Below are 27,826 nucleotides of genomic sequence, written 5' to 3' on the forward strand. Positions count from 1 at the left end.
TCGGCTTCGCGCGGGGAGCCAGGGCGCCAACCCCGGGAGGCGGGCGGCCCCGCCCCCCCATCAGGGTGACAGCTCCGCCGGCCAATGGAGCGCCGGCGCGGGCGAGGCGGGCCGGGCGGCGCCGCCATTTTGTGAGTCTATAACACGGAGCGGTCTCGCTCGTCCCGCTATTGCGGCGCCTCCACTCCGCTCCCGACGGGTCGTCTCCGTGTGCAATGGACGGGTGAGTCCCGCCCGGCGCCGCGACGGGGCCGCGAGCGGCGCTGCCGGGCCCCTCCCGTGGTGCGGGGGCACCCGGGTCGAGCACCCGCGCCGGGGGCTGGGGCGATACCTGTGGGGGGCCCACGGGCGCGGCCAGGGCGGGCGGGCGGCGGGGGGGGCCCTCGTGTGGGGGCTGCCCCCCACCCCCCCTTGCCCGGCCCCCTCCCCACGGGCGGCGGGGGAAGCGGGGGCGGGCCCGGTGCGCCGCCTCGTGCGAGCCGGCCCCGCGTGCGCTCCCACCGCACCGCGGGTCCCGGCCGGGGAGAGCTCGGGGGTCCCGCCCGGAGGGGCTCCGGGGGTCCCGGCCGAGGGGGGGGCTCTGGGGCTGCCGGCCTGGGGGGCTCACGGGGAACAGTCGGGGCTAGTCCGGGGGCGGCGGCCCGGGAGCGCCGCGGGGGCGGGTGGGGGGGCCCGGGCGCGGCCCCGCGGGGGTGGAGCGGGCGGGGCGGGCGCACCTGGCGGGGCGGCGGGCGGTGATTCACGGCCGCGCTCCCTGCCATTGTCTGGCGCTTCCGCGGGCGGGGGCGGGGGGGGCTCTCGCTGGGTTCCTTTTGTGACCGGTTCTCGCTCGCCCGAGTTTCGCAGGGGGGAGGAGGGCGGGCAGGGCTCCTTCGCCGCCTCACCTGACCGCCGCAGGTACAGCCGCGGGCCCGGCCCCGCTCCCGTTGTCCCGCGCAACTCCGGGAAAGAAAAACTTCCCTCCGCACGCTGGGACTCGGGGAGTTTCCAGAGCTCAACTTTTATCTTGGGCTGCGTCGATTCCTCTTTCACCACCGCCCGGCGGGGCCTCTCTGCGGCAGAGTTCGCTCTGAAGCGGGTGTTTTATCTCAGGGGATCTCTCTCGAAAACGAGCGCTCCGTGCTTCTTTTCTCCTGTCTGGCGTGGGGTTTTTTTTAGTGATGTGGTTTTTTGTTTCTTCTAGCGCGCAGTAGTTAAAATATTTCTAAAGGCCTCCGAGTAAGCAGTTTGTTTTCCCAGAGCCGTAAGTAAGTACGGGAAGCCCAAATTAGTGCCTTCTCGCTTTCTGCCTCAGAACACTGGTCTGGGCGTAGTCACATGTCTGGGCTTTTTTACACGCTGAAAAGTGGCGTCTCAATGTTGTTTTCATCTTAAAACCCATAAAAGTACTGTATCTTACAATTTTTGCAGTCCAGGATCGCTGTGCTGCTTTTAACCAGTTGCTCATCGTGTTGAATGATACTATTAAAAAAAAAAAAAAAAAAACCAAACCAACAAACTAACAAACTCAACAAATTCTCAGCACATGAGATCACACATTCTAGTGGCAAAAATCGGTTTGTTATCAGCCGTAGTTTCAGGGAAGGCGGATGTATTGTGCATGTTAAAGTAGTTGCTATTTGAATGTAGAAGTTGTAGTTACAACACATGAGACTCGGTTGCCCCTCATCTTTTGGCGATCCCGGTGCAGAATCGATTTGCCCTGTAAAAGTGTCTCCTGCTGAAACTTCAAAAGCTGCTTCGGAAAATAGTTTTAGGTTCTTGCTGAGTTGGCAGCGAGTGGCCCCTGGCTCAAGGCTGCTCCCATCTCCTTCTCCCAAAAATGATCCTGAGCCGTGCCCAAATGATCCCCTTTGAATAAGTTGCTTTGTTAAAACATGCGAGGAGTCCTTATGGGCAGTCCTGCTTTGGAAAATGACCTGGAGGTTTTACTGGTGCTGCTTAATTTTTTGTCCTTTTGCATAGGAATTATCCCATTTTTCCACGGGAAAAATAATTTTTATGAAGGGCTTTATTGCCTCACCTTCTGGAACTCGGAAGAGTTTTAATCCCCTCCTGAAGGCTGATGTGCAGGACAGAAGAAAGTTTGGGATAATTTACTGACGGGGTGTGTGAACTGGAAATACGCTGCACTTTTTCTTGAATAAAAGTTCTGAAATACTGAAGCTTGTTTCCTGTGAAATGTGTTATCAAGTGGTTTACAACAATATCCCAGGAATCGATAGTTCTTGGCAAATAAAATGACTCTTCCTGTTGCATACTTCTAAATGCCATCCCCTGCTAAGGCACTTTGTGTAAAACATTTCCTGTGTGAGAGGCCCACAGGAGGAACAGGAAGTGGGAGAAACTGCTCTGGGGTAAGTTTGGGAGTTTGGGAAATGTGGGGCATTCCCTGTTCTTACTGTGCTTTGTTGGCAGTAGTTTTTTTAAGGTTCTGGAAATGCCTGGATTAGTGTTTATGTGTTAGCTGTGGAATGTGCGCTGTGTTTAAGGGATGCTGGTTCCTTGAAGTGCTCCATGCAGATGGGTTTCATTAGTTCATTAGAGCTGACCCTCGAGTGCAGCCAACCCATCTGCCCGGTGGGTGACCAGCGCCGGGCCCGTGCAGCGGTGTCGGACTCGGCCTTCTCCCAGGACTTCCCTGGAAAATACAGAACTATCGAGTGGCTTCCCGCAGCAGCCGTTGGACCGGGCTGTGGCTCCAGCTGCAGAGCAGGGTTATGATGACACGGCAGGCTGGGGGGAAGAGGAAGTGTGAGGAGCTGAGCTGGCTCCTGCTGGGCTGCGGTTCTGGGGACACTCGAGCAGCCTCACGAGATCGGACAGGACTTTGGTGCAAGTTAAGAATTGCTGCAGGAGGGGAGGCAAGCAAGAACTAGTAAATGCAAGTTTTCTCGCATAAATCACTATGTAGAGTTGTACTTGAGTACTTCAGGTTTCTTATTGCTGGTACAAGAAGGACTGCCCAACCTGCTGGGTGTTACCCTGCTCTTTGGAGCTGTTGCAGGTCAGTCAGCTGGCCACTGCTGCCTCCTGTGCTCTGGAATTAAGAGCAGCTATTTGAGAGGAGTTGAACCAGGCAGGGCTGTGTCCATGGCAGTCCAAAGGGTTCCCTTCTGCTCTACATTTTGTGTTGCTGCTTTGCAGGGGGTTTGAATTTATTAGAAAAAAATACCATCACCAGTACAAGGGTATAACTAAATTCTTAAGCTGTCTGGAGCACTCCCATGAAACAGTAACATGGAGATGCTCTAAGGCTCTGGAAGATCACCCGGGTCCAACATGCCAGGCTGTAGGCAAGCCATTCTGACTGCATTGGTGGACATTGCTATAAGGAGGTGTGTGTTCTGGTAAGAGTGTTCAGTGCTGACAGGATGTGGTGTGGTGCTCTTTTTCATCTTAGTTAATCAGAAAGTCTTCATTTTAGGAGGCTTAAGTGTCTAAGGTAGAGTTTAATAACTGTTTTTTTTTGTAGAATTGATAGAATAATCCTATGTAGGGTGTACCCCAGGCTGGGGTTGCCTCGACCTCTGGGCACTCTGTTGGTGTGGCCCTGCTCTGGCAGTGCTGGTGTGGCATGAGGGCTGCTGTGAGCCCTGGCTACTTCTCTGCTGGGACACAGTGGGCTCTGTCCCTGGGACCACCAGAGCTCTGGTTTTGGTCTCTTCAGCCGTGCTAGAGCCTGGCTGGGGCTCTGTGGGTGTCTGGGACAGGAACCTCAGAAGGGGATGTTGTTGACAAAGCTGACTCGTGATGCTTTTCCTCTCGGTGTGGTCAGAGTTGAGGTCACGTTGCTGTGCTTGGGGGGGTTCACCCCCACCCCGTGCCCTTGCAGGAGGAGCAGGTGCTGCTGTAGGGAGTGGGAGAGCTGCAGTTTTCTGGCACTGCTGGGTCTTGGGTCTCCACCATCACCATCTAATAATTTTTCCTTGTATAAACTGTCCTTGGCTCACCTGCAAAGACAACTGTGCACTTTGACTTGCTTTTTTCTTACTACTGTAAACTATGCTGGATTTTTGTGGCAAACCTATCTAACTTTTTTAATCCTTTTCTTTCTTTTTTCTACAGCATTGTCCAAGATATAACAGTTGGTACAAAGGTAGGCACTTCTCACTTTTTCTCTCTTTTTACACTGCTCAGCATCTGACCTGGTTTTAGCCTCACCCAATGTAGATCTTCAGCTGTAAAGGGTTATTTCTGGTACCATATAAATCAGTTTTAACCAGAAGGTAATTCAGTTTCATGTGCATTTAAAACTTATGATATGGCTCAGCATTTAGCTCTTGTCATTTAGGCATTGACAGTCGACTTTATTGCACTTAGAAACAGTCCTTTCCCTTGCTAAAATGTCAAGCCATGCTTGTTACTTGTGTGCTAGACAATGCTTCTCCATGAAGAAACTGGTCCTTTTCCTTTGGAGAACTCCATTTCCTTTGTTTGTGTGAATTCCTGCTCAGTTATATGTCAAAAATCCTTCTGCCACAAAAGGGACGGTTTAGCAGCTGATTTTTATCTCCTGTGGGTACAGTAAATATGACCTTTGCCCTTCTAGTCTCAGGTTTGGAAAGGGCAGCCTTAGCCCTAAACTCAAAGTGCTGACAGGAGGCTCCTTATCGGCCACGGGTGGAACAGGCGTCACGTTCACGGGATCAGCACCGGTGCCCTGAAACACCGAGCTGGAACGTGCAAGGCCAGAGTGGGCTGAGGGGTTAGGGTTTGATTTGGCCAATGTTGTAACTCTGGGGTCAGGACTGCAGTGAACTCAGCCCTGTTTGTGTGTGTTGGCAGTGTGGCTGAGTGGCACATGGGGAGGCAGTGACCAAGAGCTGCCAGAGACTGAGAGCCAGGAGTGGCCACTCGGGAGGGCCAGGGAAGTGATGCTGTGGGATGGGGCTGATGTGGAGCAGAGCTGGTACACTGGGAGCACCAGCAGCCCTACAGAATGGGGTAAGAGCATCACACAGAAAGTGCTGCTGACCAGCAGAGCTTTGTGTTGGAAGTATAGAATGATCTGTGTTAAGCACAGACAGATTGGCAGTGCTTTGGGGGTCTGAAGGGGCTCTAACAGCTGTGGGGAAAAGGTCGCTCCTACTTTTCCTCCTGCAGGAATCTCAAATTTGAATTAATAATAGTGTCTGGTTCGAGTAAAACTGCTGACTGATGCAAGGAGCTCAGTTTGCCATCGGATACGAGGAGGAGAGGCTTGAGCCTGGAAAATAAGGTTGGTTAATAGTTCATAGCCATTATGAAAGGTGGACCAAGGCATCCCTAGAGCAGTTTGATAGAATGTCTGCTGGGAAACTGGTTAATGTCGGTTAAGGTCCCCTGCTTTTTAACAATGTGTAATTTGTAACTTTTTTAAAAGTGGTTTTACATAACTAAACTTAACCAGGAAGCTTCTGAAACTGTAGTTGTAGATCTCAGTGAAGCTTGGAATTTTGAGGTGTGGGATTGCCCGCCTCATTGTACCCATCTGGGGGGATTCCAGACCCTGGTTGCACTCAGATGAGGTCTGGGAGCAATCCCCTCTGAGTGCCTTCACCTCTGGCATGGGACAGCATTGTACCCACGGCTGGGCTGGCCAGACAGCAGGTAGGGAGGGGTGAGACTAAATTGTGCATGGAACTTGAGGTTTCTTGTCAAGTAAGAGAGGCAGGTTTAAAGAAAGTTGAATCTAAATTTAAAGAGTGGCAGAAGCAAGGAGGAAAGCTGAATCATCTTGGTAAAGGTAAGCTTTCAACTGATTTTTGTTGTAGCCACGTTATCTGATTGTGTTTAAGTCATTGAATATGCAGGTCTAGCTCTTGTAATAGGATTCCCTTCGTTAGTGTTTGGATGTAACGTGTCGCGAGTTTCTGTAGGTAAATTGGAGTCTGTGCACATCTGAGAGCAAAGTAAAGCTTCTCCTGTGCTCCCATCCTCTGCCTGGGTAAGCAATGTCAGACAGCTTCCCCTGCGCTGGGATCCAGCACAGACTCAGGTGTCCACTCTGTCACCTGTGCTCATGAGAGCTTCCTGGCTGAACTACCAAATCACACATGGAGATCGGAGCTGGAAAATGGTTTTTAATCTGAGGTGTAAATTTACTCATTCCTGATGTACACAGAAGGTAGGAATTTGTTTGGATTTTGGAAGATAATAGTCCCCAAAATCTGTCAGCTCTTGCTATGCTCAGTGACATGCTCCTGAGCCCCCAGTAACCTTGTCCATGATCTGATACCGTGACTGGAATGTCCCAAAGCTGGCTCAGACAAGTAGGAAAAGTGCCTGTGACTCAAACCACTGCTGAGCAATGTGTCACAGCAAACTCCCAGTGGCCTCTTGGTGTCTTCTTGCTGTGAGTGCTGAGCTTAACTTGGAAGTTGAAGACTTTATGAAAGTTTTTTTTTTTCAGTTTGCTCAACATTATTGCTTTAAAAGGCAGACTGCTGGCTTTTAAAAATTTTTTCTCACATCCTTAATTTACATATCAAGAGTATTTACACCCACTTACTAACTTTTCTGAGGTCTTAATTAAATTTAGTTTCTCTAACTAAAGAAGCCCCCAGGTGTTCCAAGGGCTTACTCTTCTGAGTACTGTACTGCCCAATGGTCTTGTTTTTAATCAGGTGTAATTGTAGTAGCCATTCCAGGCTCCTTAGTTTAAAGTATGTGCATTTGTTTAGGAAGCTCATTGCCATTCTGGTGTGGGGATTCCTGATGCACAGCCTTCTGGAATGTCCTGCAGATCAGAAACACATGATCTAAGACTTATTTCTTCCTATAATTTCACTGCTGTCTGAAAGGGAAGGAAGTATGGCCCTAAGATGGAGGCATGGTGTTTGAGCTCTGAGGTGCTCTTTGACCCTGCAGTTGCCTCTTGCAAGAAGTCTGATCAAGGTCTCACTCTGTTGTGTCTCCTTGCCCTTTGTTTAATTTCCCTGCATATCACTGTTCCTTTAGAGAGAGTTTGAACTGTGACACGTCGCTGTTCTTTAAGTGAAATTACATTTTGGTGATTGGAAAAGTCTCAGAATAGTTTAGGTGCTGAATAATCCACATACTTTCTTGGCTAAGTCCAACTCTGCTTGAAAGATTTCCCTTCCAGAAACCAAAAGTACAGTTGTGTGGCATTTGAGAAGTTAATTTTTAAAACAGGCTTTGCTGGAGTGTGATACAGGCTGACTGCATAGAAGTGATTTGTGGTGAAGCCAGGATCTTTGCCATGGGAACAGTAATTATGGCTTCAGGCAGTGGGCCAAGAATGTTGTGAGGAAATTCCAGTCCCCTCCTATGGTTTTAGTTAGAGGCTGCAACAAGCTGGCTCTTGTGGCCTCCCCATCAGGCGTGAGCACACATGGGAACCACATGTCGGTGGCAGGGGACAGGGATGCCAGTGGCTGCTAGGTGGCATCTGGTCACCTGGGTGTGCCCAATAGCTCCATCTCACCTGAGAGTGCTGCATGCTGCTTTGTGCACCTGGGTCTTCAAGTCATATATCTGTTAATAAAACTGTTTTAGAAAATACTGGATTTAAACCTCAGGCTTGCTTTGATTTCAATCTGTGATGATTAAAAAAATAGGAGAATATTTAATACATGTGAACTCAACTGCACATTTTTAAGTTGTAGGGATGGACTCTGGTCTCTGACATCTGTTTCAGGTACTATCAGACTGGAAAATGCAGGTATGCTGGTGCTACATATGTTGTCCTCTCACACCAGCAAGAAGAGGAAGTATTATTTATTTACACATTCCCCATGGCTCTGGTACAACTCTTTCAAGCTTCCTGTGAGAGCACATTGAGTGCTGTGCCAGTGTTTGAGCCATCCCATTTGTGGTGCTGCCTCTGCACAGCCACAGTTCAGGTGCAGTTGTGCTGCCTGGAGAGCTCCTGCTAAACCCCTGTGTTCCACTGGCCCCCTGACAGATGGGGCAGAAATGTCCTTCCATGTGTTCTGTGTTCCTGGAGTGACTCATCCAGCACTATTTCTCCCTGATAGGATTTCTGTTGAGCTTTGCCAAGGCCTCTCTGCTCCGTGGCAATGACTTGAAAACTCAAGGTTAAGTAGTTAAATTTCAGCTTGGGAGCGGTGGATCATAAAGCCTGGGCGTGTGCTGCCCTACTGAGCCAGCATGACTGCATTGCTGCAGCACTTGGAGTTTAGGAATTTTGGGCTATTTAAACTGGCCACACCTTTTATTTGCTCAAAGGGCAGGTTTGTTTCGCAGGGTGTCTCCATAGTAGCAAAGACTGAGAAAGAAAGTTAGGAGGGGCTGAGGGATGAGTGGGTTGAGGATCCGGCTTTGCTGTGAGGCTGCCGTGTGCTCGAGCTCTAATAGAGCTCATCGCCAAAGCACACGGGGTGAGCAGGTGCAGCACTAGAGGGTCTGGCGGCTTTTAGGAACTCCAGAGCCTGTCTGCAACCTCTAGAAACGGTGCTGGCACTTGCAGCAGAATTGTGTGAGGAAACTGCCATGCTCTGTCTCACCCAGCTTCAAAGGGGCCGGGAGCGTGTGTGTGCCATTGGGGATCCCAGTGTTGAGCTTGCCATTGGCTGCTTTGTAGGGATATCAGCCTCGATCTTGTCCAGGCAAGAGGGAGGCTGTAACAGTTTTAAAAGCCTGAAGTGGCAGGTGACTGGTGTTGGCTGAGCAGAGCGTGGGTTGAAAATAAGTGTCCCCTGTGCCTGCCAGATAGGCTGATGCCTCTGCCACAGATCCACTGTCTATGGAATATGCTGACTGCTGGGTTGGACTTAATTTGATTAATGGTATATGTGTTCTTGGGTTTGAATTGGTACATCAGCCATGAACAATTTAGTGAACTAAATTGATCCCAACTGCTTTGGTTCTGATCAAATGATAAATTGTGTGTCCAGTGTGTGAGTGACACCTAAGTGGGAGCAGCATCATCACACTGTGGAATCTTGGAAGTTGCTTTGTGTTGGCCTTAACCTCCCAGCTTCCTGGAGACTGTTGGGGATGCAGGTGTGTGTGTTCTTAGAAGTGTTTCACAAAAAAAGTTGACTCATGGTTTGTTTGTGACCCAAACTGGAATGTTTTTCACACTACTTTTAAGTGACTAAAGAGTGCTGGAGGCAGGAGAGGGGAATAGGGGGAAACATAAGTGAGCTGTGCTGGACAGGAGTCTTTGGTGGAAGGCAAGGAAAACTGGCATCCTTCCTAGTAGTTTAAATTTAGTTCCATTCTTGAATCTTGAATCTCTCAGCAAAAAATGTTGGAATGTAACATGAGTGTGATGATGATGTCATCAGACTGGATTTCTCTTAATAGTTTCTTCACAGAGATTTGAGCTGTGAACTGAAGGATCAGAGCATTCCTGCATCCCTCTGGGACTGACCTCGGACAGCCCCTGATGAGCCACTTGCTCCTCCTGTGCTCAGAGGCATTTTCTTTCCTCTTTGATCAGAGCAGAGGGTTTTTGTGAGCTCAGTGGTCTGAGTAATTTTTTAAAAAATATTACAGTGGTCTTTTATTTGCTCTACAATATTTTTCCAAAAGCAGAGAAAGTGAAGAACAACAATGCCCATGTGCTCTGGCTTCTTACAGGACAGATTTTTTGATTTCTTTTCAGAGGGGGTTTCCAGGTGCTGCTGTTCCCTGCTTTGCTTTCTGTAAGTGTCTGTTAGCTGATGGCCTGCTTGCCTCCAAAATCCACCTTTTCCCTCTCAAAGTACTGCTATCCCAAGTCTGTCAGAGCAGTGTAAGGTGCTCCACATCCAGAGATAGTCCTGCTGTTCTGTAGGGCTTCCTCATTGAAGCATGGAGAGAAACATGTTTTTGTAGATCTTGAGCTTGACCAGCCTGTGGCTTCTGGCCTTTTTGGTCATTGTCCCCTTCCTTCCCACGTGGTCTTTTTGCCTTTGCTTTAATTTTGCTTTCTGCCTGAAAGTTGATTTATATCATGTGTTTGACTTGAAATGAGTATTTTTATGGTGGTTTAGTTTGTGTTTGTTGCTAGCCTTTTGCACAGGCAGGATGCAGTTGACTTACTGTAATCCATTTAAAATAAGTGCTGGATCTTAAGTAGATAAAGGATTATATAGGGCAGCTGGGAATTTCTGTAGCACTTCTAGGTGTGCTGATAGAAGCTGAGACAATCTCTGGCTTCATTCCAAAGTATTGTAAGCCAGGTAAAATCCTACTGGCAGTGAGGCAGTATGTAGTGTATGTGAATGAGCTGTTGCTCTTTAAGTAAGAGCCTGCACAGACTAAAAATTCTTAGTCTTTACTTGTTAAAACTTTAAAGCAAGGCAAGGCTTAGAGTTTGGGGCGTGGTTAAAAATACAACTGGGGGAGATATGAAATGTTAAGCTGTACCTTGCAGCAGCCTGCCTCTCCCTGTGTCTGAAAAGAGAATGAGGGAATTGTTGGCAGCAGGGCTGCCTGGAGCACGGTGTGTGATTAAATTAGTGCAGCTTGGGCAAGGGGCCTTCTGTAGCCTGGAGCATCAGGCCAGAGGAGGCTGCTGGCATGGAAACCCCTCCCAGCAGGGTTTCCCTGGTGCCAGTGTGCTGCTGACAGGGGATTTGTGTGGTGGAAACAGCCCTACCCTACTCTAGGTAGGATCTGGCTGTGTAACTCCAGAAGTGGTTGTTTTCAGTCAACATGAAGAGGAGATTTGTTAGTTCAAATGAGGAATTTGATGTGCTGTGAGTGCACTGTGGCTTGTGTTAATCTCGTCATAAAAATACCAGCTGTGAAAGAATGGCTGAGCAGAAATGTCAGTGTAATTAATGGCTCTGTGAGCAGGGATGGGAGCTGGGGGTTGGAGAATTGTGTCTTGAAGTGCAGCTGGGCCTCCCTGAGCGACTCAGAGAGAGTGCAACTGGGAGAGAAGTGCTGTGAGTGGATAGAGCTGAGCACCAAGCACCCTCACAGCCCTTGGCTGGGTTTCTTCCATTTTAAACTTAAATTATATAAAACTTCAGAATCATTAACCTCTCTCCTGTTTTTCCCAGTATAATTCAAAATACCCAGTGGGTGCATTGTTGGTGAGAAGCTCTTTTAAACCTGTTCAACCAACCAGGCTTGCTTTGGTTCCTCTGCCTCTACTGACTTGGGTACTTGGTATGAAACATTTGAATTTATACCATGGTTTTAAAGAATCTCTTTAGTGTTTCAAACATGTACTGAAGGAAAAGACAGAAAAGAATCTGGAAAGAGACTGGTGATCCCTGCAGTATAAGGGCAAAGAGCTGATGGAGGCTGTTGAGTGCTCATTATTGTGGGCATGGTCATAGAGAAAGAACTGTGTTTCAGTTGCCTCGAGTTTGGTAGTTTCAAAAAAGCAACTATTTCCTGTGGTTATCCGATATCAGCTCCAACAGGAATGGAGGAAGAGCACCCGCTGATGAAAAGTCATGGTTCATGCAGCTTCCTTGTGCTGGGGAGGCATGGGCATGGCAGCACAGGGTGACCACTGAGGCTCCTTGGGGCTCTTGAGTCTGCTCCTGTCACACTTCAGCAGCCACTCCTGCACTGGGAGATGTGGGCAATAACTTCGGTGTGACTGCACAGCACTACATGTACCATCTTTAAACTTCTGTGCATAGAGAAAAGACTTTGGAATAACTGAATAACTGCCTTTTTCCAACCATGGCAGTCTTCCCTCCTCGTTTGCATGTACTTCCAGCTGGGAAGCTTACAAATTGACTGCTGCTGCTTTTGATGTTGAACAATCATCCCCCCTCTGCCTCCCGGCTCTGTTCGCAGTGGGCAGCACAGGCTGTCTCCAAGATAAGAGGGGAGTGGATTGGAAATTGCTCTCCTTAAAGAGACATGGAGCCTGGCTGCAGTGACATCCTTGTCTGTGAGGAAGTTCTCAAATACACAAGAAAATGTCTATTTTAAACAAGCCATTAGGGAAGCTAAATTCTTTCCATTATGGTATAAATGCTTGTTTTTCCAGTTTATAGTTTCTTAGTGTTGCCTCCATGAGAGCCAAATATGTGGCTCATTCTCCCAGCGTTTCCATGATGGATTGCAGGAGCTCCCCACTATGTTTGCACAGGCACACCAATTTGTACTGGAAAAGTTTTGGATGTGCAGAATTTTACAAGTTAGTATTTAAGAAGATGCTTTAAAATACTCAAGTCCCGTTAAGGCCTGATGCAAAGGCTTTCATAAAGCCAGAAACACCTGATTATGTGGGTAGGGCAGTGCTTTGGTGAGTGGTTATTGTCAGTAGCTGCCAGGTGTATCCCTGGCTGTGGCACAGAAAGCCATACCTGGAGTGGCAGCAGCAGTGCAGGCACAAGAGTGTTCTAACAGCAAACCAGAGGATTTTTTCTAGCCTTCGAATTATGCCTTAATTTGAGTCATCAAAGGATGGGATCACAGTCTAATAGCCTCCCAGCCCAGCTTGCCTCTTGCTGCACTCAGGAATCGAAGTGCTAATTAGAACAGCTGTTAAAAGGCCCATTCCTAATGACTGTGCCATGTGAGGAGGAGGAGGCCCAGGCCAGAGCCTTGGTGGGGAGCTGGTCAGTGCTTGCAGGTGACCAGCAGCAGCTCATGAACCGCGGCTTGGAACCTGGCCTAATTCTCATCTTCGGGACATCAAAGTCCTGGAAGCCTCTTTGAAGAGCTGGCAGTGAGTAGTCAAACAAGAAATTCAAGATTTGAGGGGGAAAGAAAATAACCTAAACCGTGTGTCTGTAGCTGGGTGTTCTGGGGCTCTCGGTGACCTACTTTCCCAGCCTGTCTGCTGGGGGAGCGCTCAGAGCTTTTGTTGTTGCACGGCTCCTGTTTCTGCAGGTGCCACCAGATACAGGGTGTGTGGAAGATAAGGGTTTCTGGTGCCATGCTGTGGAGCAGGGTACGTTTCCATTGAGGTGGGTGGGAGCTGCCAAGGCAGGGATGAGTTCTGAGCTTTTTTCTGTGGATGAAAGCTTTTTGGTGTGGCGCCTCTGTGGAAGAGTAATGTAAAAAGTGATAAAGTTCTCTTGTGTGTTAGATCTGTAGTATCATGTTTGCTCACAGTTTACAATGGAATTTGAAGTCTTCCATGTAATTTACTTGAAATTAAGCCATGCTGATTGTCACATGTGTATGCAAGTATAGATTGTGCTACGAAGTCATTCATAGGCACGATTGCTTTTGTCTTAGTAGAGTTTTTTTCTATCTAATACTTGGGTTGAACCAGTCAGTTGAAGTGGTTTAGGTGACTTTACAGGGATTGCTGTATCAGAAGATACCTTCTACCAGGTCAGGGTGCTCCAAGCCCTGTCCAGCCTGGGTATGAGCACTTCCAGGAATGGGGCACAAAATGCACAGCTTTGATTCATAATTGCCATGTCATTACTAATAGTTTTGGCAGCTTCAGAGTGAAAATTCTGTGGGATGGGAGTAGTCAGAAACCTGTTTTGCCACGTATGACAGGAGAAGGTGCCTGTTGGTGCACAGTGCTGCGTGTAGTGGCTTCACACACTCCAGCCCTGAGATCCCTAATGCTGAGCTGAAAAGAGATATGGGATAGTGCTGCTCCATTACCAAACTGGATCTGACTGATATTTAATTCATGGAGGTGAGCTTTACTGCCCACTCTCAGTATGTTTTCACTTACAATTGTGTTCAACTCTTCTCCAGCTTTCTCAGTTGTTCTGCTTTAGGAGTGCCTGGATAGAATTGAGTAAAATGCTGTCCATTTACCTGTCATCTGTTCTCTTCCAGCGGGCAGCTGAGGAGCTTTTCTCTCCTTGTGTTACTACTAACGGACCCTTTATCATGAGCAGCAACTCTCCTTCTGCAGGTAATATTGCATGGAAACAAGCACAGCAATTTATAAGTACTGCAAGGAGGCCTGGATTTTTCTTCTTAGTCATAATTTTAAAATCTCTTTATTTTTAGTACTTACTAGGCCTTTTGTGGGACGGTGCTGGATAATAATAATAATAGATGTCTGCCAACAGCACCAGGCCAGGTGGAAAGGAATAAAGCACCAGTCTGGGATAAGTGGCTCAGACTTGCACTAAAAATATGGGTGGGTAGGTGTGTGCTTTACACAAACTAGCAAATGGCCACTGGAGAATTGATTCCATTGCAGTGGCATTTGGCTGTGTCACTCCCATCATGTAATTTGGGGGAAAAAAAGAGTAAAACCGTGTATCCTCAGACTCAAGTTAACTTAGACTATGGAAATTTCTCTGTAATAGTGCAGTAACTGGCTGGGGAGCAGAGCCTGTGGGTCAGCAGTGGGAGATGCATGCTTCTTCTTCCAGACCCTTCTCATCAGCAGTAATTCTTGCTTCTTACAGCTAATGGAAACGACAGCAAAAAGTTCAAAGGTGATAACAGAAGTGCCGGGATCCCATCCCGAGTAATCCACGTCCGCAAGCTCCCCAGTGACGTCACGGAGGCAGAGGTCATTTCTTTGGGCTTACCCTTTGGCAAGGTCACCAATCTTCTGATGTTGAAAGGAAAAAACCAGGTATTGTCTCCATAACTGGAAGCATGGGTTGTGTCAAAGGCTTGATAAGTTTGCCATCAGGAAACCAGCTCCACGTTGTTTAAACAGCTGCCGTGTGTTACGAGTCAATAACTTCTGCATACTCCTATTTTAGTTTTCTGTGATTATCCCATGAGCTGTAGAAAATACCACTTTCAGGCTGCAGAAGAAGCTCAGTCCATAATTACAGGTTGTCACTTATAATTAGCGTTAGGCCTGGTTTGGAAATTGCAGGCCAGGGATTATTTGAACAGCAGTACCATGAGTTGGCCTTTTTCACTCAGGCTTGCTTGACAGCTGAGTTACCACTGTGTAACGTGGCATATTGAGGACACCTTTACAGATCTAGTAAATGAGCTGGGTATGGCTGAAAAACTCTTAGGTAATGCAGGCGGTGTGCACTAATTTGGTAACTAAAATTGTCTTGCAAATTAAGGAGTAAAAAAGCAAGCCAACTTTAATAATTGCTTAAAATATTGTCTTTAATCTTAATTATGAAAAGGTGCCTCTCATATATTGCATGGTGTGATTATATGCAAGTGCTTACTGCAGTGACTTGCTACAATCCTTTACGTTTCTCTTCTGAAGGAGAGAAGCCTCTAAGGGTGTGGAGCAATGGGGGGGCTTCCTGCCCTGGAGAGAAGTGAAGAGGCTGGATTGTTGCTGTATTTTTATGTTCTTGCAGACACTTACATCTAAGTACAGACAGCATGGAGATCTTAGGGTGTGACTGAAGCTTGGCATTAAATCAGTCTGGAGAGGGAAGATCCTGATTTGTTCTACTTATAGTTGGATTTTAACCAGTTCTGTGTGCAAAACCACATGTGTAAATGCAATTGTGAAAAATAAATCCCATTACGGCTCTGACGGAGGTTCGGTGTGACCTGGTGCTGTCCTGGTGTGACGTGTCCGTGTTGGGTTTCACTTCCCAGGCTTTCCTAGAGATGAACACGGAGGAGACAGCCAACACCATGGTGAACTACTACACCACAGTCACTCCGGTGCTCCGGAGCCAGCCCATCTACATCCAGTTCTCCAACCATAAGGAGCTGAAGACAGACAACTCTCCAAACCAAGCAGTCAGTTTGTTCTCTGCATTGTCATCCCAGGGAGGGGGGACACACATAGTCAGATCTCTGCTGCTGGCTTGAGATCCATGGACTTGAGTAACATCTGGTGCTTTAGGATGTTTGTTTCTAATGCTTAAAAGATTTCTATCAAGTGCAGCCATGATGGGGCAGAACTCACCTGTGGTAGAGCACAGCCTGGTGCTGGTAGGTGCAGCTTTGAGGTGGCAGCACCTGAACCCAGTGGGTCTCAAGGGTATCTGCACCACATGCTCTGCAGAGGGGAAAAAGTTCCTAGTTTCAGCTCAGCCCCTTTTGGGACAGGAACACTGGAAAGAAGTTCAAGTTTGTGGCTGCCAGTACATCCCCTTTGTCTGCTCTCACTTCTCGAGCTGATTCCAGTCAGGATCAGAGCAGCCAGTGCTGTTCAGATGGAATGCTGCTGTTGGGTGTCTCTCACAGCTGGAGCATGAGAGTTCTGTGTGTTAGAGGGCTCTGCAGAACCCCCAGGCACTTCTCACTTCCGGATCCCTGTGGCAAATGTACATCAATCTTTCAGTCTCATCACCTTGTCTAGGATTGTGGAGATGCATTCAGAAAATCCCTGGTTTTCTCTTTTTCTAAAAAATGGGATAATATTGCTGCATCAGTTTATGCAGAGCAAGGTTTTGCCATAGCATAGGTACTGCATGGTTGATTTAGTTGGTATTTCTGCTTTGCCCTTTCTGGTTGGGGTGGTCTTTATGGGCACTGTCTCAAATGTGCCCCAGCCTTTGGAGCCGCATGTGGCTGTTCTGCTCACTGCTGAGTCCAGCAGGCTGTTTGCAGAGAGGGAGCTCAAGGAGAGCTGACTGTGTGTTTTTTGGAAGCAGAAGTGTGGGTCTGACAGCTTTTTGTGGTCCTGCAGCGTGCCCAAGCAGCTCTGCAAGCCGTGACCCAGGTGCAGGCCGGGGCCGTGGCGCTGGCCGCCACGGCTGCGGCCGTCGATGCGGGGATGGCGATGGCTGGCCAGAGCCCTGTCCTGAGGATCATTGTGGAGAATCTCTTCTACCCTGTCACTCTAGATGTTCTGCACCAGGTAAAACATGTCGCCACAACTGTTTGAAGATCGTCCTGGAGGAAGGGGCAGCAGTGACTGATGTGTTGGTGTAGTTGCAAAGTCTGGTTTGTGTTTGTGCAATGCAAGTTCTGGACAGAGCTGTCAGACTTCTCTGGAGACCTTATACCTGCAGAAGATGCTGCTAGTTTTGGTCCCCCAGTCTTGCATGATTTTAATTTCCAGAGATTTGAGTCCTGGTCCATTTTATTGGATCAATTACAGTTCTTCAGATTAAGTTTTAGCAAAAGTAGCTGCTCCTCATCCTTCTGCTGGGGCCAGGGAAACAAATACAGTGTCCAGGAGCTATTTAGGCAGTGGCCATTTTGGAAAGTTGCCTCTGTCTGCTGCGATTGCTTAATGTTATCTTCATGCTTAAACTGCAAGCCTGACTGCATTTAAGAATTCCTGAAATTCCTGGAAGAGGTTGAGTTCCTGAAGGTGTTTGTGAATATTCCTGTTTAATAACCCAGAATAAACAACCTGTACTTAGGGAGCAGTTGAGCCACTCTGGTGTGTTCTAGGCCAATGCCATGATGCCAGTCAAGCAATGCCCACAGTGTGGTTTAAAACCTTCAGTGCTGCAGTTGAAAGCTGACAGGCTGAAAGAACTTTTGTTTCTGCTTGTAATAAGAGATCAATATGAAATTGTCTTACTGGAAATGTGATAAGATATGCAAATATTATCTTGCAGATCTTTTCCAAATTTGGTACAGTGTTGAAAATCATCACATTCACGAAGAACCACCAGTTTCAGGCCCTGTTGCAATATGCTGACCCCATGAGTGCTCAGCATGCCAAACTGGTGAGTGCTGCATACCTGGATTACTCTCAGTTGGGTTTGCCTTGTTTAATCCAAGCTCAGGGTGGGCTGACACCAGCATTACCCCAAGGACAGAGCATGAGTGGGAGGGAGTTGCTCCCATATGTGACTTGGAGGCTGCTGGAGGGGCTGAATGAAGCAGAGCTGTCTCCACATGACATTCCTGCTCTCAGGTGGAGCTGTGGGATGGCCTAACACCTTCTCTCTCCAGAGAGCAATAGCTGTGAGCTTGGTCTGAATGCATTTGGGTGAGGACTGGTTTTGTTTCCTCGCAGTCTCTGGATGGACAGAACATCTACAACGCCTGCTGCACGCTGCGCATCGACTTCTCCAAGCTCACAAGTCTCAATGTAAAGTACAATAACGACAAGAGCAGAGACTACACCCGCCCAGACCTGCCCTCTGGGGACAGCCAGCCCACTCTGGACCAGACCATGGCAGCTGCTTTTGGTGAGTGTTCAGCAAGTTGGGAACAGGACAAAGCCAGCTGATGGGGGTGTGTGTGTGTGTCATGGTGAACCCTCCCACCCGCACACCCCTGACTTCTTTTCAGTCTCACTGTGCTCTGAGAAGTGCTTGTTAGGCCTGTCCTTGCAAACACCACCTGGGCTCAGCTCTTTCTGAGGGATATTTTTTCCAAAGGTTCCTTATCTTGCACTGACTGTTTTCTGTCTGCACACCCTTTGCATATTTACTGTAGCAAATCTGAAAACTAGGTCAACTTAGAGTTATAATTTAGGCTAAATGCTGTTATTTCTCTTATAGATTGTAACAGTTAAGCTCTAAATTTAGATCTAAGTCAAGTTAAAGTACTGTTAAGTTTGAGTATTGTTGAGCTTTAGGCAGCATTCCTTTTCATCATTGTTTACACTGTTTTTTGTACACACACACACCTAGGTAGACTTCGATTGCTTTCTGTTTTGATTGCCTGGATTTTGTTTGGTTTTGTTGTTGCTTGCTTTCCCTTCTTGTGCCTTAGTTGTCCTTTGTAAGTAGAGTGAATCTTGCCAACGAATTTTGCCAATTGTTGTGCTTTGTAGTTTAATATTAAATAGAACTTTTGCTTATAGCTCTGTTAGTGATTTTTTGGGCAATCTCAAGCACAGTCGTTTGGGACAGTGTGTCAGGAGAACGGGAGGGGATGTCTCCCTGGTGTATTTGGTCAAAAACTTTGAATAGAGTGTAACTGAGGCAGAACATTTGGGGATCATTGAGGATCAGATTAGTGCCAAATCCTGTGGTCGGTGCCTCTGATGCCACCTGGTGTTTGCCCAAGAATTATTTCGGTGTTCTCTGGAAGTCTTATTGTTACATGAGAGGCATTTTTGAATTGCTGGTTGTGTTTTAGGGTTTAGCTTTCAACTAAATGCTTCTGTTGAAGGACAGATCAAGGCATTTTGGCTAAGTTTAGGGAGGTTTAGGTTAGATATAAGGAAAAAAGTTCTTCACCCAGAGGGTGTCTGGGCACTTAACAGGCTTCCCAGGGCAGTGGTCGCAACACCAAGCCTGACAGAGTTGGAGAAGCATTTGGACAGCACTCTGCACCACACGATGGGATTGTTGGGTCTGTCCTATGTAGAGCCAAGACCTGGACTTGATAATCCTTGTTGGTCTCTTCCAACTCAGACTATTACACTGTTTGGTGAAATTTAGAGTTTTCCTGCTGTTGGGCATCTTTTAATAATGTGTTTGTCTTTCCCAGGTGCCCCAGGAATAATCTCTCCTCCATATGCTGGAGCTGGATTTCCTCCTACTTTTGCCATTCCTCAGGCTACAGGTACTGTATTTCATAAGTTGAAATTTTATGTAGGTTTTCTGTAGCTGAAGCATCTTCATGTTTTAAATCAAGGTAGTGATGGTTTTGTTTAGGTTAGCCGTGTAAATTCTAAATACTGGCATTTAGACATGGAAGGGACTGGTGATCCAGTACATCACCTCAGATAGGAATGCTGAGTGCAGCTGTAGCACCTCTGGGCAATGTCCTGGTGATGGGAAGAAATGCATAAAGCAGGATGGGAGAAACAGTAAAGGCAAACTTTGAAATAATATGGGGAAGCGGTGAGGAGATACAAGTTCTTGTGGTTTGAATTTCCTCATGTCATTACAGAGATTGGGACCTCTATTTGACAGCTATAAATGTGGTCAGAAGCAAGGAATCTGTCATTTTTTTTCCTAAATATTTTGAGAAAGCTGATATTTAAGGTGAACTTTGAAGTTCACAGCTCATGCTGTAGGTAAAAGATCATTGCTGCTTCCAGAAGTAGCCAAGAGTCTGAAAACTTGGAGGTGCTGAACATGCTTGCAGGAGTGCCAGCCTAAACAAGCCTTGCTGTGGTTTTCAGCATTCTAAGCCATGTTGGCTCTCTGGGAACATGATGGAATTTCCTTGCTTATGACAAACAAGCAGAGTGGGCTGTTGAGGTGTTGCTGTTTTGGTAGCATCCAGCCCTTCTGAGAAAACAAGAAGGTCTGCTTTGGGTATTAATCCATGGAATTGACTGCTAGCAGTTGTTTCTTGAGCTCTAAAGCTCTTGCCCTTGAAGGGCTGGTACAGGAGGTGCCAGCTGGTACTGGGAGCTGTCTAGGAATGCCTGTCAATCCAGAATGCCTGTCAATCCAGCTCAGGAGAGCTGGGTGATCGTGGCACAGGGTACCTGGTGGTTGCATGCGTGATGAGAGCACATTGTGCATGCCCTGGTTGGATGGACCCTCCCCATGCCCCGTGTGTGACACCTGTCCTGCACAGCAGAGCTGAGGCTTTGTGCTCATCCGCTGCTTGTGAAACACGCTCGAGAGTGCTGGGGCACCTGCTCAGCACCAGGCACTGCAAGAGCAAATCCCCTTAGAATCCAGAACATTTCCTGCAGCACCAGAAGCGGAGGCTCCTGTTGCCCTTAGGATTACATGGGCACTTTTGGGAATGATGCATGGTTCAGAGAGTGTGCTGTTCTCCCTTCTGGTGCAGCAAATACACTAGAGTACATGCTGTTAATTCTTTACTGGTTAATATTCTTTAATTTCCAGGCCTGACAGTTCCAAGTGTTCCTGGAGCACTAGCTCCTTTGGCTATTCCAGCAGCAGCTGCGGCGGCTGCAGCAGGACGGATTGCCATTCCCGGCCTGTCTGGGACAGGGCACTCCGTGCTGCTGGTTAGCAATCTGATCCCAGAGGTTAGTGCAGTCCTGACTTTACTTTTTTTGTTCTCCTTCCTGTTATCTCTGCTTTCACTTTCTGAACACGGATTGGGCTGAAATTCATTGAAAGTGAAATCCTGCTGTATCCAAAGGAAGCAGCACTGCTAGAGCAGCCGCTGCTGTGCTCTGACAGCCCCAGTTGCAGGGCAGAGCAGTACTCTAGTTGCTGAAGGGAAATGGGAAAGTCCATCTCAGATTGAAATTGCTCTTCCTTGGTTCAAAGCCAAGGATGCTGCCTGCCTGCTCTTGTCCCCCAAGACTACAATGCCTGTCCCTTCCTCCCTCTTCTGTGTGGAGTCTCCCCACCATTCCCATGGAATAGTGTCATTTGGGTCACAAAATAGCCATGTCCATTCCTTTTCCTTGGCATGTTGTAGTTTTTAATACATTAATTCAGAACTACAGAGAGGCTTCATGCTGACCTTTGCTCTTTCTGTGTAGTGTCTGAATCCCTGCTAGCTTGACCTTGTACCTGTGCAGTATTTCCTCTGCCATGTGCTTGCACATTTCCCCCTTCCAGGATTCCTGGAAGTTTTTCCTTAGCTAAACCCCTTAACAGCTCACAGTTTACATTTTCAATTCTGCTTAACTGAGTGAGTTGAAATATTTCGATTTCTCTAAAAATAATGCAAGCAATAGTTGAAAAAAACCTTGTTTAATGAAAGACAGCACGATAAGGGAATTGGATACAGGGGGCTTGAATTTTCCTTCAGTCAGCCCCTGGATCTGGTTGGATTGAAAGTGTAGAACCTCTGGTGTTCAGCAGAGTGATGAGGCTCTGCTGAGGAGCTGTAACTGGTGGGACTGTGCACACACCTTAATAGCACTTTGCAAAGCTGTAAAACTTACCAGTGATGGCAGAGTCACCACAAAACCTCTTTGGATCAAAGGGGAAGCCTGGATGTGATGAATGATCAAAATGTTTTAACTCTTAATGAGATGAACCAATTGGATCATGTTTCAGACTGCTCTTACCTGTCATTGCTGTTCTCTCCAGGGCATGAAATAACAGCAGGGGCTGTGGAACAGTTTTGGGATTTGCTGCTCATGCTGCCTGGAAACTGCTCTGCCATTCCAGGGACTCTCATCTCTGGTTTGTTCTACCCTGATAATTGCAGGCATCATTATACCTGACCAGTGTGATGCTTCCAAGTGTGTGTTCCCAGGAAGCTGTTGGGTGCCTGGATGGTAGTGGCAGGACAAGAGGCTGTGCTGCACCTCTCAGATTTCTCACAGCTCTGTTTAGGCAGGAGCAAGCAGTTACTTCATGCCCTGCGTTTTTTTTGAGGAGCTCTTCACTCTCCATCCAGCTTGTCTTTGGGCTAGAGAGACTTTGGGACTTGGACTGAAGCTGTAAACTAACAGACATGAAACTTTTTCCACTGCCTGTGTAATCAGTGTTGTAGAAACTTACCTGTGCCACAACCAGTTAGTAAAGAGACAGTATTGCCCAGAGTGACTGCTCTGCCATGGGGTTTTCCTGAGTGGGAATCGTGGGAGCTGAAATAGCTCCATTTTTTCTTCCACAAGAGTGGGAGCAGTCCATCCATTTCAGCTTGTGGTGACCCAGCACTTGGAATTTCTGCACAGTGAGGTCAGGCCACAGAGCAGGAAGGGAACAGTTCTCCACAAACAAGGTACCAGCTCCTTATCTGAGTGTTTCCAGCAGACCTTGGAGTGGGATTTGTGGCAGTACAGCTGCTCATCCACATGATCTGTTTGTTTAAAGCAGTGGTTGATATCCAAGGTGGACATTCCTTGTTTTTTTTCCAGCCAAGTGTTATGGCGTGGATTGCTTCCTGCAGTTCCTGACCCCAAAGCAGCAAATGAAGCTGTTTGTGACTTGGTCCATGAAGTCAATAATTGTAAACAGAGAAAATATTTTTAGTCGAATTTTAGGGAATGCCACTGCAATTGAATTGGTTATTGCAGCCTGTTGAAGTCACTCTGGGGGGATACTGTCTCTTACTCCTTTGTATATCTGAAGTAAAAATGCCTTTTCTTTATCATTGTGTTCCACTAGGTAAAACCTATTAACTGTTTCTGTAAGCAAGTTATTGTATGTAGAATTCTATAAATCTGACTGATGGAACACTACATATTCCTTATGTATTTACTGACCTGTGTTTTTTGCTACTTTTTTCTTTTCTCCCCATCCCTGAATTTTTTTTCTTCCCCCGATCCGGAATTTCTTTGCCAACTGACTGCACGGTACTTCTGCTTCCTGTTGTTGCTTGAAACAAAAAAATAAAAACATTCCCCTTCCAAAAAAAAAAAAAAAAAAAAAAAAAAAATAAAACAAACCCTGCTCTTCGGAAACCAACCTGCCCTTCAATATTAACCATCTTGAAAACTTCATCATCCATCAACCAATTTCGCCATTTCCTGCGGGGACTCTGCCCTTCCTCGTTGTGGACGATTTGTGCAACCTCGCTCTCCCCTTCGATTCCTTACCTCTTCCCTGTCCCTCCGCTGCCTTGCTCTGCTGTTCTCTAAAGAGAGTTACACCCCAATGCCTCTTTATTCTTTTCGGTATGTTATTATTCACACTTTTTATTACCTTGTTTTTCATTTATTTGAGATTACTTTTTGATACTTCAGAAATGTACAGTTTGCAGTTTGCCTTTTTTTTTTTTTTTGTTTTGAATGCATAATTTTGGTTTTACATTGTTTACTTAGTTTGCTGTTTAATTTAGTTTGCTTTTGGTTTTGGTTCAGTTCTGCATGGGTTATTGCTTTGCATGTCTTTGATAAGAGTTTTAAATTGTGAGAGCATGCAAAATTGTCCAGTCTCCTGGCAGTAAGATTTTGGCTTTTTGCTGAAACCCAATGTCTTTTCTTTAATGTATTGTTCCATTATTATTCTGCTATATAAGAATTCCCTTAATTAGAGCAGAATATTGTAGCCATGGTTGGAATGAGATCAGTTCTGGTTGGGAATGGATGTTTTTGCTGTTGGATTGATTAGCTGATGTTAAGTTGAATTAGACTTTTTCTTTCCCTGCCTAAGACTGTTCTTGTTTCCTCCCTCTTTGAAGGAGTCTATGGTGATGTGCAGAGGGTGAAGATTTTATTTAATAAGAAAGATAATGCCCTGGTTCAGATGGCTGATGGGAACCAGGCCCAGCTTGGTAAGCTTGGCAGGGTCAGACTCTGGGCGGTTAGGGACAAAACGGGTAGTTAAAACTTTATTTTTGGCACTTTCTTTTTTTCCAGCAGAAGACCCAAATGTATCCAGGCCTTGTGGGGTGTGACTGTGGGGCAGCTCTGGGGCTGGGGTGGCTCGTGGGTGCGAGAGGGAAGTAGGCAAAGAACACAGTGAAGCAGAGGGACCCTGCAGGGTGTGGTGCCTGCGATGGCAGTGAAATTCTGGCCTTGAATTCATGTCTGGACAAAACTGAAGTACCCTGCAGTCAGGTCTGTCCTCCCCTTGCAGCCATGAGCCACTTGAATGGGCAGAAGCTCCACGGGAAGCCGATTCGTATCACGCTGTCCAAGCACCAGACAGTGCAGCTGCCCCGTGAGAACCAGGAGGACCACGGCCTGACCAAGGACTATGGGACTTCTCCTCTACATCGTTTCAAGAAGCCAGGCTCCAAAAATTTCCAAAACATCTTTCCCCCTTCTGCCACTCTTCATCTGTCCAATATTCCGTAAGTATCTGCAGGGAGAGTTCCTGTGTGGCTGAGTATTGAAGTGTTTGTGGCCTCGGTGTTGCTGTCAGGAGAGCTCACTCAGCTCCCTGTTCCATTGTCTTGCCATGCCCAGAGGCTGCTGGTAGGGAATTTTAAAAACTCTATCATGAAAATTAGTTTTTCGAGATTACCTTGGTCTGCCAATGTCTGTTTGACTGGGATTTTTTTTTTTATTTCAGACCTTCAGTAACTGAAGAAGACCTTAAGTTGTTATTTTCAAGCAATGGTGGGATGGTCAAAGGATTCAAATTCTTCCAGTAAGTGTTTTCTATTATGTCCTCTCCTTACTCTGGGCTTTTCATGTGGGAAGGGTGGCAGTACTTGGTTCCAGTCAGAAGGCTCAAAGGTGAGCAGAATCCTTACTAACAGTGTTTGACTGTGGAATAAAGAATTCCTGAGTAACCTTGTGTTGAGCACCGAATGAGCAGTAGGGCTACATGTGCTTGCCACAGAGATACTCCTCTAAAGATTGTGCTGCAGGTACCTGCGGGGTTCATTCTTTGCTAGGTGGGAGAACTTGGATCAAGTTGGGGAAGCTCCTGCTCCTGGAATTAAACATGCCTGAAACTTGTGTCTTGTCAGGAAGGACCGTAAAATGGCTCTGATCCAGATGGGCTCTGTGGAAGAAGCCATTCAGTCTCTCATTGACCTCCACAATCATGACCTGGGGGAGAACCATCACCTGCGTGTGTCCTTCTCCAAGTCCACCATTTAGAGCTTGGGAAGGCCTGAGTAAAAATGGACTTGACTTAAAACCTCTGGGGTTCAGCCTTGACCTTAAAAGGCTGGACACCAGGGTTTCAACTTCCATCATTCCAGAAAAAAAAAAAAAAAAAAAAGCCACTTTAAAATGCAGCTGAAGTGACCTTAAAAGACCAGAGATTTTATTTTTTTAAAGAGAAATCAGTTTACCGGTTTTTAAAAAAAAAAGAAAATTAATTCCTCTTGCTAACCTTGCGGTGATGGGTAACAATCTTGACTGTTCCAATAAAAATCACAAGTTCAAGTTTACACTATGGAACCTGCTCTGGGAAATTCCCCTCCCCTCCTGCTCCTCCTCCCCCAAAAAGCAGATCCCAACAAGTTTTATCAGGTTTCACATTGATGCCTTGTTTAATTTCCTTACCCATCCATGCCTTGAAAGACCTAAAACCACTGTGTGAATTCACTGTAGCGCCTTGGAGTCAGGATTGTGGTGACCAGGAGCTCCCAACCTGCCCAGCACAACACTCAGTTGCGTTGATCCCACCTTACCTGTGCACCTGCTGTCCTGTGCCTTAAACTTTCAACTTCTTCGGGGAAAACATCCGAGCTGCAGGGAGGGGATGGGCAGAGCTGAGGGGGGGAGCGGCTCTGGCTGACGATCAGCTGGGGGAGCTGGCAAAGTGAATAAAGGCAATTATGGGCTGTGACTCAGGGCAGTCGTTCTCCGCTGCCCCGTGTGTGTGTCGATCTGCACGTGTGCCCTGTGCCGCTTCCCAGTCTGCTCGTGGGTCATTGCCACCTGCGAGCTCAGGTGGGAGTTACCTGAGAGCCTTTATGGCTGAGCAAAGGTCTGGGTGGGGGAGCATTCCCAAGGCCAAATCACATTCCAGTGTCAGGAGCGAGCCCGCGGGCTCTGCCCTCACAGAGCATTGGCGAGGGACAAAAGAGCCGCTGTGGGACACTTGTGAAGATAAATCAGTTTGTCAAAATTGTGTGTGTATATACCTAAATGCTTGGCTAGGATTTGGAGAATCCTTGGATACCCCACAATTAGAAAGGTGCCTGCAAGAGGTACCACTGTGCCCCTAATTGGAGATTAACGAGGCTGCTGTAGCTCCGCCGTCGTTCTTAGAGCATGTCTTCAGCATTTGAGCTTTTGTTTGAATCCTTGTATTATACTTTGATGCCGTTGCTGTCCTCTGTGCCTAGCAATATTTCCAGTTGACCAAATATTCTAATCTCTTTATATGCAAAAGAAATAGTTTTAAGTACCTTTTATAGAATGATAAGATGGTATAAACGTAATCTAAATTTACTCCTTTGTGGTATTACCCGTGTATACTGTACTTTATTTTCTTTGTTTTGTAATTGAAGCTGTAGGGCAGGAGTAGTTTCCAGGCTGAGGTCGTGGCTGAGGATGAGCAGAGCCGAGGGTGTGAGAGAATGAGCACAAAACAGCTCAGAAATAGAAGGAAAAGGACCCAGGCTAAAGATTTTTTTTTTTTACCTTTTGAACCTATAAGCCCAGATGTTGTTCTAGGAAGGGAATTTATTAAAAGTAGAATGCAGCAGATCAGTTTTTCCCAATGATACAACAATTTTTATTTTTTTTTCTGGCTTACAACTCTTTCCCGGGCCATTCTGCCTTCTATTCCGTGTGATCCGATGTTGCCTTACATTTCCCTCTAACCTGCAACCTGTTCGGATGCAAAATAACAAGAATCTTGTACTTTTTTTCAGGGTTTTTCTGCAAATTGTGGACCAAAGTTTGTTTTTTAATTGTCTTAGTGTTGCAAGTTCTGATTTCCTTGCTTGGTGTGGGAGCTCTTGACTTGCCTAGCACTGAGTGTTTGGAAAAGTCTTAACTTTCTGTAGTTCCTCCCTGGACTCTCAAGGATATGAATTATGCTGGAGAAGCATGTGAGGTCTGAGTGAGGGTCCGGCTGGTGCTGTGGTGTGCTGGGTACCCCCGAGGAGGGCAAGACCCCCGCTGACAGCATCACCCCAGCTGCTCTTGGGTACCTCTACATCTGGGTGAGCTGTGCTGGAGCCAGGGATCTGCCCCTGCAAAGCTCCCCAGGGCCCTGCCATCATCCTGCAGGAGCGCACAGCCAGGGGTCTCTGTGGCTGTTGGCTCGTCCCCTTCCCTAGTGAAACACCTGCCACAGGGGACCCAGCCCAGCAGCACTGGGGTGACTGGTCAGTGCCCCCCATCACCCTCCCCAGCGCTGGGGAGGCTCCCGGGGCCGGGCCCCGGCCGGGACACTCTGGGTGTCCCATGGAAATCACAGATGGATTTGGGGTAACCAGGCCCCCCTAGCACGGCGGGTGCTCCCTTCGGATCCTGTGTTTGCATGTAAAGAATGTGAGTAACTAAGGGTGTACATATTTATAATTTTTTTATACCTGTTGTAAGACATGAGGGGCAGCAAAACCCAGTTTTTTATGGTGACCAGATGTATTGTATATTTTGATAACAGCAATTCCAGGTTCAGTATTGTGGAAGGTGGGTGGGGAGGGGAAGTGTACACACCATCAGAATTCCATTGCCTCTTTCAAAGAATGTTTGTAATGCAAAATGAAATGAAATTAAAACTATTTTATAACAACCTTTGTACCTTTCTGTAGCTCCATTATTTCCTGTTGAGATTGTAGAAGCAGTTGGTGCCCAGTCTGTACTTGTGCTTTCAATAAATTCTTCTGTATCCTTCACTCCTGATCTTCCTCCTCTTTATTGTGCCTGTTTTGCTTCTGATTTTTCCTTCTCATGTAATTCCAGCTGCCTCATTTTATT

The 27,826-nt window shown here is 47.1% G+C and overlaps 2 protein-coding genes across 4 annotated transcripts in view; both read left to right on the plus strand.

The window, feature by feature from the left end:
* Positions 1–27,826, plus strand: part of LOC137463085 (complement factor D-like) — an 85,953-nt gene that overhangs the window by 46,503 nt on the left and 11,624 nt on the right. The gene's annotated exons all lie outside the window — the stretch shown is intronic.
* PTBP1 (polypyrimidine tract binding protein 1) lies at positions 58–27,744 on the plus strand. 3 transcript variants are annotated; one of them, XM_068174018.1, is made up of 16 exons: positions 196–223; positions 1,184–1,243; positions 4,069–4,099; positions 13,678–13,756; positions 14,262–14,434; positions 15,385–15,531; positions 16,427–16,597; positions 17,310–17,420; positions 17,714–17,888; positions 19,141–19,215; positions 20,463–20,608; positions 23,131–23,164; positions 23,671–23,763; positions 24,069–24,285; positions 24,507–24,584; positions 24,910–27,744. In XM_068174018.1, exons 4-16 carry the CDS (start codon positions 13,732–13,734, stop codon positions 25,040–25,042), a joined length of 1,578 nt encoding a protein of 525 aa, XP_068030119.1. In that variant the 5' UTR covers positions 196–223; positions 1,184–1,243; positions 4,069–4,099; positions 13,678–13,731; the 3' UTR covers positions 25,043–27,744. The 3 variants fall into 3 exon arrangements, with proteins under 3 accessions (XP_068030118.1, XP_068030120.1, XP_068030119.1); XM_068174017.1 differs by lacking the exon at positions 1,184–1,243 and having other exon boundaries at positions 58–223; XM_068174019.1 differs by lacking the exons at positions 1,184–1,243; positions 4,069–4,099 and having other exon boundaries at positions 92–223.

This window comes from Anomalospiza imberbis, chromosome 27 (genome assembly GCF_031753505.1).
Source record: "Anomalospiza imberbis isolate Cuckoo-Finch-1a 21T00152 chromosome 27, ASM3175350v1, whole genome shotgun sequence".
Lineage (NCBI taxonomy): Eukaryota > Metazoa > Chordata > Aves > Passeriformes > Viduidae > Anomalospiza > Anomalospiza imberbis.

What these genes read in the sequence shown, in the direction of transcription:
- PTBP1 (XM_068174017.1), top strand. An exon ending in TTAGCAATCTGATCCCAGAG is followed by an intron (nt 20,609 to 23,130) that starts GTTAGTGCAGTC and finishes TGTTCTCTAAAG; the next exon opens with AGAGTTACACCCCAATGCCT. An exon ending in AAAGGATTCAAATTCTTCCA is followed by an intron (nt 24,585 to 24,909) that starts GTAAGTGTTTTC and finishes GTGTCTTGTCAG; the next exon opens with GAAGGACCGTAAAATGGCTC.